This window comes from Hippocampus zosterae, chromosome 10 (genome assembly GCF_025434085.1).
Source record: "Hippocampus zosterae strain Florida chromosome 10, ASM2543408v3, whole genome shotgun sequence".
Lineage (NCBI taxonomy): Eukaryota > Metazoa > Chordata > Actinopteri > Syngnathiformes > Syngnathidae > Hippocampus > Hippocampus zosterae.
This window is the reverse complement of record NC_067460.1, coordinates 18156297-18169974: the sequence shown is the minus strand read 5'-3', so window position 1 is coordinate 18169974 and position 13678 is coordinate 18156297. Positions and strand designations below refer to the sequence as shown.

At 43.1% G+C, this 13678-nt stretch overlaps 1 protein-coding gene across 1 annotated transcript in view; it reads left to right on the top strand.

Moving 5' to 3' along the window:
- LOC127608823 (cGMP-dependent 3',5'-cyclic phosphodiesterase) overlaps positions 1–13678 on the top strand; it is an 81170-nt gene that overhangs the window by 60486 nt on the left and 7006 nt on the right. The window contains 18 exon segments of the mRNA XM_052078233.1: positions 1237–1346; positions 2745–2800; positions 2982–3041; positions 3193–3349; positions 3827–3879; positions 5351–5425; positions 5550–5591; positions 5926–5994; positions 6264–6394; positions 9147–9258; positions 9360–9399; positions 9866–9929; positions 10107–10188; positions 10684–10858; positions 12043–12155; positions 13113–13190; positions 13290–13412; positions 13530–13600. Of these exon segments, the coding sequence (XP_051934193.1) occupies positions 1237–1346; positions 2745–2800; positions 2982–3041; positions 3193–3349; positions 3827–3879; positions 5351–5425; positions 5550–5591; positions 5926–5994; positions 6264–6394; positions 9147–9258; positions 9360–9399; positions 9866–9929; positions 10107–10188; positions 10684–10858; positions 12043–12155; positions 13113–13190; positions 13290–13412; positions 13530–13600 (1611 nt within the window).

Genomic DNA, 13678 nt, shown 5'->3' with positions numbered 1-13678 from the left:
GCGACCACAGGGGAGAAGGCGAAACTCGGTCACAAAAAGGGGAGTGAATAATTGGGGAACAGCGGTTGAGCAACAAAAGACGAGTTGAGAACACCCGTCGTGCCCAGGCGACATTGGCCATCCGCAAAGTCTGCAACATGTTAATTCGATGTAGACCAGACAAAAAAAGGCGCCAATGTACTGATGGTTCAAGTTTGAAAAACGGGTAATCACTACCGAGGGCAGGACCGGGGGTGCGGCATGCAAATATCGTGGGCAGTGTTTTTCTTGTATTTTGCATATGTTACAATAAAATGTGGAACTCGCGGAGACGGGACTATGAGTGTGATCGCGGAGCAACTAACCGTCGTTCGCTCTCAGAGGTCCGCTTCCGCCGATATTGAAGACAATTTTCCTGTGTGCCGAGTCGTTTCTTTAACTTTGTCCGAGAAAATCTCTGACAAGATTTCAGGAGGTATGAAATGAAGCACAGAGATGACGAATTAACCGGTGTGCATGGGTGGACTGATATATATATTTTTAATTACTCATTTCCATATTCATGTGGCAAGGTGTGAAGCACAAAAAACAATGTTCCAACAATAGCTTCATGTTAACAGTCAGCTTCAGATTCACATTGAAATGTTGCCTGTGAAGATTACGTCAATACTAGTTGGAGGGTGTAAAACACGGTAGAAACGAGAGACATTTCTCTGGGTGCCAAAACAAGGTGAGAGAAGATGGAAAATCAGAGCCAGTGCAAAAACATTGTCTATACCCGATATCAGCATTTGGAGTGTCCTCAAGAAGAAGAACAAAAAAAAACACTGCTGTTCCGAGAAACAGACACAGAACAGGTAGCTTGGGGAAAAGCTGTAACATATCCTCAAGTTGTCCAATGGATCTCAATATAAATGCTCCGGAAAATAAAACTGAGAGTTTGAGCTTGTCACATCTTTTGATGTCAAACCTAAATCTTTTTGGTTTGTACAGAAATAAAGGAATTGACCGCATGGTTACAGTGTGTACTTCTTGAAGGGAGTGTACCGTTATTTCTCGACAGACACATACAATTCCATCAATCTTATGTCATTTCACAAATGGGTCACCGGAGCTTATTGTTTGGCCTTTTCTCTCCTGCAAGCACTTTCAATTTGCCCCTTGCTGTTCTTTGTCGATCTTCGGATCTGTTTTTCACTCTGTCCACTGAGTTAACTGCATTTGTGCAACTTAAATCAAATGTGCTTCCCGCAACAGGAGTGTTGTTGATCAGCTGAAGCGATGTCAGTGTGCCGGCTTCCCCTCATCAGAACTGCCAGAAAAATACAAAATCTGTCTCGCAGCCCCACTTAAAGCACACCAAAGAGGTATGTGTAGATATACAGCGCTTCACAAATTTATCAATGCAAGATTTATTCCAGAAGTGCCCTAAGTGCACAGGCATGTTTCAATTCAATTAGAAATGCCTCTTTCCTGCCAAAACGGTAAAAAGAGTTCACTGAAATTGAAAGAATGCGCGTTAAGGCACTCGTTGCTGGATGTTCTCTTGGGAAAATGGGTAGCGGTGGGAGGGGAAGAAATATGGGAAGAACCGTGCACAACGGGATGTATGTCCAGGGATGGACTTGATATAGTCTCTGTAAAACAAGATTAGTGTTTTATCCAAATGATTCCTCATGATTCTAGCGGACATCTTGATGTGAGTTTGCTTGTTTGAGCATGTGGGTACTCCTGTGTATGTGGGAGGAAAATTACGTGTAAGAATAAGGGGGGAAAAAATAAGAGGAGCGGCCCGGTAGTCCAGTGGTTAGCACGTCGGCTTCACAGTGCAGAGGTACCGGGTTCGATTCCAGCTCCGCCCTCCCTGTGTGGAGTTTGCATGTTCTCCCCGGGCCTGCGTGGGTTTTCTCCGGGTGCTCCGGTTTCCTCCCACATTCCAAAAACATGCGTGGCAGGCTGATTGAACACTCTAAATTGTCCCTAGGTGTGAGTGTGAGTGCGAATGGTTGTTCGTTTCTGTGTGCCCTGCGATTGGCTGGCAACCGATTCAGGGTGTCCCCCGCCTACTGCCCGAAGACAGCTGGGATAGGCTCCAGCACCCCCGCGACCCTAGTGAGGATCAAGCGGCTCGGAAGATGAATGAATGAATGAATGAATGAATGAAAAATAAGAGGATGAAAATGGGAACCAACGACATGGAATGTCATGCATAGACTTTATTTGAATTGCAAAATATTAAGCAAGGTTTTTTTTTTAATTGTGTGTTCGAAAGCAGACATGAAGTCGATGTTCATTTGATAAGATGGTAGGGAACAGAAAGAACAATAAATACTTCAAAGCATTAAAATTAATTGATAAATAACATGTTTAACCGTGGCCCAAGTGAGGAGAAGCCAAAGACAGAAAATGTGGTTATATTTCCCACATGTCCAGAAAATTACACTGTCATGAATGAAAAAAAAATTACAGTATCTGTTGCTGCTCTTTCTACAATGATAATCATAACAAGTGTTATGCAAGGATGTTTATTGTGTCCTTGTTGAATTCATATTACATGTTCTATTCACACACACACACACGCACACACACACACACACACACCCAACAGGAAAAACAAATTGGGTGAAAAGAAAAAGATTAAGAGTGAGGCAAGGCAAGGACATGGAGGGGAAATGAAAGGGCGAGTGAAAGAATGAATTTAAATGAAGACCTTAAGATATCTTTTGTCTCTCCTGCCTTCTTTCCTTGCTTGCTCTTTCTTTCAGCTGTTGTTATTCCTATCTTGGACCAGGAGCGGACCAAGGCCATTGCTGTCTTACTGGTCAGTCCTTGCTTACACAAACCCGCACACAGTATGGTGATGGCAGACCAATGTCTATAGGTGCATTGTCACAAGAGATGTAGAAATTTGCTATCAAATGAGCTCCCCAGATCCGACTAGATCTTCCCTTATCTTTGTGTATGTTTGTGTGTGCGTGTGTGTGTGTGTGTTTTTTTTGCAGGTGGGCTGTAGTGCTCTCTCAGACCAAGATGAAGTGCATCTTACTATGCTGGAAAAACATGTATGTTCATCATAACAGCATTATCTCTTGTTTTGACCTTTTTTTTTCCCATCTCTTCGGAAAATTCCTCGACCGACCTTTTGATCTTGGTGTGGAAAGCATATGTGGTCATTGATGTGTTTGTTTAAAATTATTTTGGGTGGCATCGCAGGCCTCTGTGGCATGCGTCCGCGTCCAGCTTGTTCAGGCGTCCTACCAGAGACCCCCACTCAGCCCCTCACCCATTCAGTCCCACAATGCACTGCTGCACCTCGACGTCTCCGACCGGGACTACAGCGAGTTGGACCGCAACATCCTTCAACTTTGTGGTATGTAAACGCACGCATCCACATCGAGTGAGCTAGGGTGAAAACGGAATGCATTGCTTTGTCAATGTTTATAACCTTACGCATAATGGAACTTGATAATGCTGCACAAGCATACGTAAGCTTTATTTACCGGTTTCTAATTGGCAACAAATGAAAGCTGCCTTGGGTTCTCTCAGCCTCTGCCCGTCTCTGCATTTTGTCTTGCCTCCTCTCTGTCAAACCTTCAGTTCCTCCTTCCTTGCAGTCTTCACTTGTCTTGTCTTCATTATTCCAGTATCTGTTTGCTGGTTCGCGTTCACCGCTCCCTGACCCCTCTGTCACAAAGCATCTCCCTGGCGATTGCTTTCTGTCCAAGCCGCGTACATGTTCTGCATCCCTACCTCGGACTTTTCTTTTTTTTTTTCCTCCTTCTTCTTTTTTGTACCGTGGCTCCTCTGTTTCACAGTCATCACTCTCTCGCTCTGCCCTATCTTTTAGGTGAGCTTTATGACCTTGATGCAGCGTCTCTCCAGCTCAAAGTCATCAATTATGTAAGTGTTTGACTTCAGTCGTGCACTCCCACATGCATACACACTATACCTGCCAAAGGTGAAAACCTTTCAAGTGTCTTCTGCCTATCGGCACCACAATTTGTCACGATACTGCTTACAATGTTGTTGCTTACCTGCTGATCACATCCATGCTTGCATATAAGCTGTAGTGAAACAAATACAAACAAAGAAAGGCGATTGAATGGTGGGCTGAAAGCTGGTAATTTAAATGAAATACAAATATGGACTTTAAAGGAGGCACGGGAGGAGAAAGTCACATGAACTACAGAGGTGTGAAGTGGAAGCATACAACCGGGTTTGGGTTAAATAGTTGTTGTTGTATTTTAATTTTTTTTTAATAAAATGGGCAAGATAGGACCCAGAAGGATATGAAAAAGTAGCAGCAGAAAATTGCAACGAATGAGCAATATAGTGGGTGGAGTTTGTGGTGTTTCTCATTGGATTAAAGTATTTGGGAAAATGGGGTGAAGGGCCCTTTTATATGCGGGTATGTACAATTGTGTGTCAATGGGGGATGAGTATGTTATGTTAGCTGTGGCTGGTTTTTAATCTTATCCCGCAGCCATTTTGGTAGATTACAGGAGTGTGAAGAAGCACTGCTATTTTGATACTCAAGTGTGTGGGTGGATGCACGCGCATACAACATGTGCACTGATGTACATGTGTACCCAAAATACGTTCTGCAACCACCTTAGGTACACTCGTGTCACTTTTGTAATACCCGCACTGACTACACATGATTACAACCCGGTTACTGCACATCGCTACAATACAAGATACGTGTCCTGTCCAGGGACAACCAAGACGACGAAAGTATTTATTTAAAAAAATGATGAGATTTATTTATGAAAGAAAAAGAAAAGAAAAAAACATGGAGGGACACCATTCACACATCTGTCAAGGGAGCCTTCTCCCACTCTGCGTCTTGCGATCTCATTTTATCTTGTTGGGAGTTGGTGAAGGTCAGCATTTTGAGCAGAGTACAGACTAGTGCGTGTGCAGGCAACTTTGCTTATCCGCAAAATAACCGGTCAGCATTCAAAGGTACGGTCAGCATTCAATAGTACGAACAGTTCCTTCCATTTAGCGCTGTTGTATGTTCAAATTGCCATTACATACGCATCAAAGGTTTTGACATAACAAAGAGTTGACCGCCCAGTTGTTTTTTTTCTGACACCGTCGGATGTTTTATAATTGCATCGTACAAAGTGATGTTAACAGCTCGTGTCCAGCATGATTATCTTTATAAAGGCAAAATCTCCTGTAAGTAGTTCATTAAGAGCTCAATTTATCCAAAACCTTCCACAGCTAATCAAATGACCTTTAGTGTAAGAGGAAAATCAGTCATGAATTGAAACCTGATCATGCATTTTATGTTTTATAGGTCTACCAAACACATTGCCGTGTGAGTCCTGATCAATATTTCTCACGTGTGTTTGTGTCCACATAGCTGCAGCAGCAGACTCAGTCACAGTGTTGTTGTCTGCTGTTAGTGTCTGAGGACAACCACCAGCTTTTCTGCCAGGTACATTCAGAAGCCAAATATGCAACGTCAACAGCGCCTGCCTCTTTGTGATTTGCCTCAATCATTATTAACTCCTATTGAATTCCTGTAATGTCTTGTGGCCGCATATTTCTGTGACCTTTAGGTAGTCGGAGACAAAGTTCTGGAGGAGGAGATCAGTTTCTCGGTGAGACCCGCAATCATGTTTGCCACTTAGTCAGTCGGGTGGAATCTTGTCGTCCGAAAACATGACAGGATTGAAATATGCTCCGAAATTGCACATGATGCAGTTGATTGTGAATTATAGAACTACTTACTACTCCTCATCGTTATCAAAAGTACATTAGATAATGAACAATTTTGTTCTTCTAGTGACCGGTGACGTAAAAACAGGTTGATTTTGGTTCCCAACCACTTTGGTGTAATTTTGACAATGCACCATTTCTTTGGACTTAATGCCAAATTATTGAACTGAATCGCAAACGTTTCATTCTACTGATCATTTGCTCTCTCGTACACAGCTGATGTTTGGACGTTTTGGTCAGGTTGTCGAGAAGAAAAAGTCAATAACTCTTCGCGACATCAGTGCTGTAAGTGAACTCATCTCTTTTCCCACATTGAAAAAAAAAACGTAACTTTCAGTTGCACGTGATTAAAACGTGGTCAACTGACGGAATTTTCTGCTCTTTTTTTTCCCCTTCAAATGGAAGTTTCATACATTTTATTCACGTGCAACGACGTACATGAGTGAATGAAGTGCATCGAAAGTGCATGGGTTTTTTTCACCGATCTGTCCGTCTATCTCTCAGTTTCCGTGTTCATTCTGTGTGCACACTGAGCCAATCTCCCTGCCCGCCAGGAGGAGCGCAGGCAGCTGTGCAGTATGTTGGCCTGTGAGATCTCCTCCATGCTGTGTGTCCCAGTTGTGAGCAGGGCTACGGGCCAAGTGGTGGCTCTGGCATGCGCCTTCAACAAGCAGGGTGGACAGAGGTATGTTTGTGAGTGACTCACATTTTTCATTCAAGGTCTAATTACTCTGCGTGTGATTCTTATGCATTCAAATTCATGCGTTCTCATGAAATATTCTAACGTTAATTTGACAGCGGCCTACATGAAGGGTCACTTTTGACCATACGGCGCACCGTATTAAAAGGTGTAGCGTCAGTCACGGGTGCTATTTGAACACACACACGCGTGGTTAAAACGTACGCTCACTTAACCCTCGTAGTCCACCGCTTGCGATAAATGTAAAATTATGTCTTTGAATCAAAGGCAAAGGCATTCGAAAAAACACGAGAGAACTGAAACGTATGGGGGGGTTCTAAAATGGCCTAAATTTCATGATGTCACTGGCTGATAATTCTCAGGCATTGCAGCAATAATAAAAAAGGTTTTGATTCCGTAATCTTCACAATTTACATATTTTGCACCATAGAGACCCGTTATAATTCATATTTTTGAATGCATCGTAAACCTAATGTGTAAACATGCATTTCACGCGATTTTTTACGTCAATCGCTTTGTTTTCGCTTGGACAGACGTATGCATGCCACATTGTTGGGTTGAGGTCATTCCAATTGTGCAACTTTTAGGTGGCGCCAGAGGATCGCAAATGAGTTTGCCTTTTTGCAGGAGGCTTCAAACCAATGCATTTTACATGAACACGTCCAGTCGGGATTGTTAGTAGGGCTTGGTTGGGACCTCCAGACACAATTTTTCCTTTTGCAAAAAATAAAGAATAAAAAATCCCAAAGAACTAATAAAAACTATATATGTATGGATAGCACAGATGCCTCTGAACATTTTGAGTGTTTGAAAAAAAAAAAAAAAGAATGTTTGTATAACACAAAATACATCATTACAAAAATTGTAAAATGCGTAACTTGGGGTTTTTTTTTTCATTTGAAGAACCCAAGGGTTAAACAATACGAGAGCATGCATGCACGCTGGCGTATGTTTTTCAAAAGGCAGCAGTAGTTTGGTTGTAGTTTATTGAGGTATTTAATTAACAATGTACTCACTTTATTTTTCTATCGCTCCTGACTATCGAATCCATCCAAGTCCGTACCTTCTGGATCTGGTATGGACAGTTCACAATCAAACACACCAGGTTCCCTTTTTATTGCCCTCAATTCCTGGAAATTCCCAAACATTCAACCGACATTTCCGTAGGAAGTTTCCCATTTTGAAACTTTTGCAGGATTTTCAGCCTTACTGGAATGGCAAACAGATCAATCATTCTTTCAATTGATCTTTTCACTGCTGTTTCTATTAATCCCCCGAACCAGCAGGATACACCCCACAGCCCACATCAATCGACTGTATCAAGCTGCGGGCGATATGTCAGCTCACTTCTTGTGTGCGTATGTGTAATTGGCAGGAATCTGACCTCTCCTTGGTGCCAGCTTTGTCTGCCATCTATATCGGTATCTTCAGGTCTCTTGTCTGTTCTTCCTGCACATTCACCAACATCACGTATCCATGCACTTGGGTACAGTGCTTATCTTTTGAAAGCACCCTTGTTCTGCAGCCTGCGCTAGCTGGGGGGGGAAGAAAAAAAAATCATGTCCTTTGCTTTCTCGGTAGCTCATTACTATAGTAACAGCCGCAGGATTGTGGCAGTAACTGCTCTCACAGGATGCTGAATCTTTTCTCACACACTCAACATCCTTCCATTTTCTTACCGCTTATGACATTTTCTTACCGCTTATGATGTTCAAGGTCGCAGGGAGGTGGATTCTCTCCCATCTGACTCCACATAAAAGACGGACGACACCTTTGACTGGTGGTCGCCCCATATGGAGACGGACAACATTTCACGTTCACGCCCTCAATGAACTGTCATCATCTTGAGTTTTGAGCTTTTGTAATCAGTGTTGCAGACCAACCTTGGTTAGTAATTACAGAGATAGATTCACAACCCTTAAAGAAAGCCTATGGGAACGCCGCAGCAGGCATCTATCTCTTAACTGTACGTTGTATGATCTCTGTGTGCCATTTTCCTTGTGCGCAACTGTGACTTCTGGTCTTTTGAAGCTGAGTCCCGCCGGCCTTTAAACCTTTCCATGTACTGTAAGGCTATTTTCTTCATAGGAAAGAACAAGCCGAGCCTTTTTAATTTAAGGAAAAAAAGAGGGAGAGACTCAAGACCACAGCCTGGTGTTCGATTGAACAACCGTCACAAAGGGCTATAGTGGGAGTGAACTTTATTTCACATGTTTGGAGGCCTGTTTGAGGCTGGATATGATTCCTGCCTCCTTTGCAGGTTTGCCACAAGGCTCAGTCAGCCAAGGGCAAGAAAGCCCTGGGAGGTATTCTTTAAGTTGCACAATTGCCCGCTAATGCTCCACTGCCCTCTCGTGACAGGAAGACACAACTGCAGGCAATGATCTCAGAGGTCAGCATCTGTTAGCAAATTTTCATTTGCCTGTTATATATTGTGACTTGATCGGATATGAAATCACACGAGTAAGCAAGCTGACGTATTTCAACTGAAATTTGGAAATATTTGCCCCAGTGCCCACATTCCTCCATCAGTCTATTAATCCTGACATATATTTAGGCCATATTTACAAGCATGCAAATAACTAGACTGCTGAATAAACACCGTATAGAAAAACGGAGCATTGTTATGTTTCTAAAGGTCACGATTTTTTTTGTTTAATTCAGCTTTGAATCCTTGATCCTCTTTATTGGCTGTAGTAAAAGTGCATGCAAGAACAGAGTCACCTGTTCCCCACAGACACACAGAGGCCGATGAACACGCCATCCAGCACTGTTTCTGCTACACTTCAACGGTCCTCACCTCAACTTTGGCCTTCCAAAAGGAACAGAAGCTGAAAGTAGAGTGCCAGGTAATGTGCCGATACACCCATTCTGTTTGCGTGTTCATTTCATGTGACATGAGCATTTCATTCAAAAAGCTTTTTATGTACACTTTTTTTCATCCACATAGGCACTCTTGCAAGTGGCCAAGAACCTCTTCACACACTTGGGTATGATGTTGTTCTGTCTTCCTGTCTGTATCTTGACTGCGGTGACAGCGGACGTGGCATAATATTTATTGTTTTTACCCGATATATAATATATCTAAGTGATTGCCTAAGGAAACGCATGGTGCGTGTAATGTAGGAAAGACGGCAAAGGCATTAAGACACGGAGCCATAAAATAACAAGGGCATTTAAAAGTGAAAGCTTGTCTTAAACGGTAGGCACCCTCAGTACAATTACTCTTGGCTGAGCCATCATGATTGCTGCTCGAGCAGATTAGATCAACCTGCGTGTGAAACAATCAGCACCTCTTTGGATAGAGCACTGTTAACAATTAAGCTTCTATCTGATTGTATTAAAGAATCACCGTTACTCGTGGTTCTATCTGTCCTTGTCTATCTCGTCCGTTAACTACTGTAATTCCCCCCAGCCCCCATTTTATTTTTATTCCCATCTCTTTTATACTTTCAGATGATGTGTCCGTGCTCCTACAGGAAATTATAGTGGAGGCCAGGAACCTCAGTGGTGCAGAGATGTAAGCCAGCGTGTGGGGGTTGCAGTGTGAATGTCTTCATTTCCCTTTGCAAAATGCTATCTTGCCTCTTTTAATGAAGGTTCACGGTGACCTGCAATGAAATAGAATGAATGTCATTCGGAGGGCTTTGCACTGTGCTGGTTGTCTCAGTCTAAACATTTCAGTGTGTCTTTTCAGCTGTTCAGTGTTCCTTCTGGATCGCCATAGCCACGAGTTAGTGGCCAAGGTGTTTGACGGTGGTGTGGTTAGTGACGAGGAGGTATGTCGACATTCTGCTGCCATTTTCAAACTCACGGTTACGATCCACTTTGTTTGGTTGTTGTTGTTGTTGTTTTTTTTTTTTTTTTGCGATTTAAGGATCTAACCTCAAAATCACTGAAAAGTTGTATTCTTACAAACACATTTAGACATGCATTAAATGCGACTCCTGCTTTTGACCGAACTGACCCTAGTCAGATGTATCGAAATGTGGACATGAAGGGTTGCCACACATTGATTCAGTTGTCAGCTTTCAAAACTTATTGACACCATCAATGTGATCTACAAAGTGTGCAACTATACACGGTGAAAAAAAGATGAGAGATTGATACATAAGACTTGACAGGCGTCATGTTAATGATCAAGTCACCACTTTGATTGTGTTGGTGCTTGCTGACAGCGCCAGACATGTTGGACCTTGTTGCTACAATGCAAAGAAGAAATGTAACACAAACTTACATGGGTGTATTTGTATTATGCATTTCCATGTGTGCAGAAGGAATTCCGTATCCCAGCAGATCAAGGCATCGCTGGTCACGTGGCGACCACAGGTCAAATTCTGAACATTAAGGACGCCTACTCCCATCCTCTTTTCTACCGTGGTGTGGACGACAGTACCGGTTTCAGAACTCGCAACATCCTCTGCTTCCCCATCAAAGATGAGACCAACGGTAAGATCATTGATGGCGGTCTTCATGTGACTTGGAAATTTCTTAAAAATAGCAGAGAGCACATGTCCCTCCATAGGTGCACTTCCAGGATAGATCTGCTAGCACTTTGGAAACGTTATAATCGAAGGGTTGCAATTTTTTCCATAGTGACAGAACAGTTTACCTGTTCTCATCAGCCTCGTGTCACTCAAGGGAGAAGATAGACCATAGTCCATGTTTTTCTAGGTGCAGGTGGTTAGGTCCAGATACCCATTACCCATCTTAAACACTTTTCTGATCCGCTTATCCTCACAAGGGTCGCGGGGCGTGCTCAAGCCTATCTGAGCCGTCTTCAGGCAGTAGGCGGGGGACACAGAGATGAAAAACCATCCGCCCTTACACTCACATCGAGGGACAATTCAGAGTGTTCCATTAACCTGCCATGCATGTTTTGGGAACGTGGGAGGAAACCCGAGTACCCGGAGAAAACCCACGCAGGCACAGGGAGAACATGCAAACTCCACACAGGAAGGCCGGAGCCGGCCGGAATTGAACCCTGCACCTCTAAACTGTGAAGTCAAAACGCGAACCACTGGACTACCAGGCCGCCCCATCTTAAAACATACCGGGGCAGAATATCAATAAATTTATGTAAACTTGGCCTCCCTGTGTGGAGTTTGCATGTTCTCCCCGGGCCTGCGTGGGTTTTCTCCGGGTGCTCCGGTTTCCTCCCACATTCCAAAAATATGCATGGCAGGCTGATTGAACACTCTAAATTGTCCCTAGGTGTGAGTGTGAGTGCGAATGGTTGTTCGTTTCTGTGTGCCCTGCGATTGGCTGGCAACCGATTCAGGGTGTCCCCCGCCTACTGCCCGGAGACAGCTGGGATAGGCTCCAGCACCCCCCGCGACCCTAGTGAGGATCAAAATGAATGAAACTATAACATGTTTTGACATGCACAGGGATTTACCAAGAAGACAAGATATATATTGTGTTATCTTTTTATAGCAACAGTATAACAGCATCCCAGATTCTGGAAAGACTTTCGACAAGATTTTAGGTGTGTGGACAGTTTCCCTGCGTTGTTGGGGAATACAGTGCAGTGACTTGACGTTGCTGTCTATTTGTCACTCTCATGTTCTTCCTCATATTCATCTTCATTATCTGACTTTCATCGATTTTTAATCCACCTTGATATTCCCCAGAGGTGATCGGGGTTGCTGAGTTGGTGAATAAAATGAACGGGCCGTGGTTCAACCGCTTTGATGAGGATCTGGCCACAGCTTTTTCCATCTACTGTGGAATCAGTATTGCCCATGTAAGTCTCTTCTCGCCCATCCATTTATTTACATAACTGTTACTGGGATATGGATTCATATTATTTCACATTGCTCATATCCTCTTTGATTGATTGATTGGGTGATTGAGGAAATAATCCGGCCGTAATTACACCTTCACCTTGATCATGGATGTAAATTAGTACATGGTGCACCTGAGAGCATCGAAATTGTCTGACAAGCGTGCATCAGCTCAGAGGGAACAAAAATGTGAGTCGAGTCAGAGTACAGAGAGAACGAAAGTCTCCGGGGAAATTGGGGGAGATTCCTGTACGTGATAGAAGCAAGCTGCTTTTATGTTGTAGCGCAGAGGCTTTGTGGCACTGCCGCGAGCCCATTCAACCCAATCTGATGTAGTTGTCAAAGATTGTTAATACAGAGTTTGCGATAGGAAGGATTATCACAGAAAGGCTACTTGGGTGACAATTTGGGAGTTTTTTTTTTGTTTTTTGTTTTTTGTTTTTTTAGAGAATAGAACATTTGCTGGATCGCCCCAATTCAATCCATGAATTCAGTCAAACTTAATTTATTTCAGTAGTTCAATTTAACAAGTAAAATTCCTTTAATCTCAGTTTAGTTTTTTTTATTGAACTATTGAAATAAATTTAGTGTTCCACAATATTCAAATTCATTGAGATGAAGCTGTATATATTTATAGTTTCCTAGATGTCTTCCACATCTTCTACGGACAATATTGTCAAGCCCACCATTCTCCACTTTTGCCAAGGATCTAAGGTGGACCCAGCAGCATATGTCCCAAAGGGGCAAGAAGGCTCCCCACCGTCTGCAAAATACAAACATGGAGTGAAACATGTTTTTGAGATAGTGGAATAGTGATGGTTGACTGTATTGTTGTGATATACAGTATTTGGGGAATCACAACTATTTAAAAAAATGTATTCCTAATCAATTTATGCAAGTGTTTGCTGTGCCCTTAGTCCTTGCTCTACAAGAAGGTTCACGAAGCTCAGTTCAGATCTCACCTGGCCAACGAAATGATGAAGTACCACATGAAGGTAAACTTTAAATCGCATGGCTGTTACTCACTGGCGGGGACAATGGTTTGAATCTTGGTTGCTTTGTACGTAGCATCATTCAGTGTGTGTATGCTTCAGCTTTCAGAGGACGAGGTGTGTAAACTGCTGGTGGTAGGGATCGAGCCGGTCAAGAAAATCCACCCTTGCTTTGCTGAGTTCACCTACACCCCGCGCTCGCTACCTGATGAGACCACACCTATGGTAAGCCGAGGGAGTCTTGGACATGAAGAGCGATAGGCCGTATGAGGGAAGATGTATGGAAGAAGTGGAAGCGATGAGTGATTGCATAGCAACTGATTTTCCCGTGTGTGTCTGCAGTGTGTCCTCAGCATGTTTGAAGACATGGGTTTCATCAACACGTACAAGATCGACCGTCAGACTCTTGCCAGGTCTGACATTCTCAGCAGTCCAAAATGCAGTACTTGTGGCACTGCAAATGTTTATTTGCATGCAGTTGTGTTTCTTTT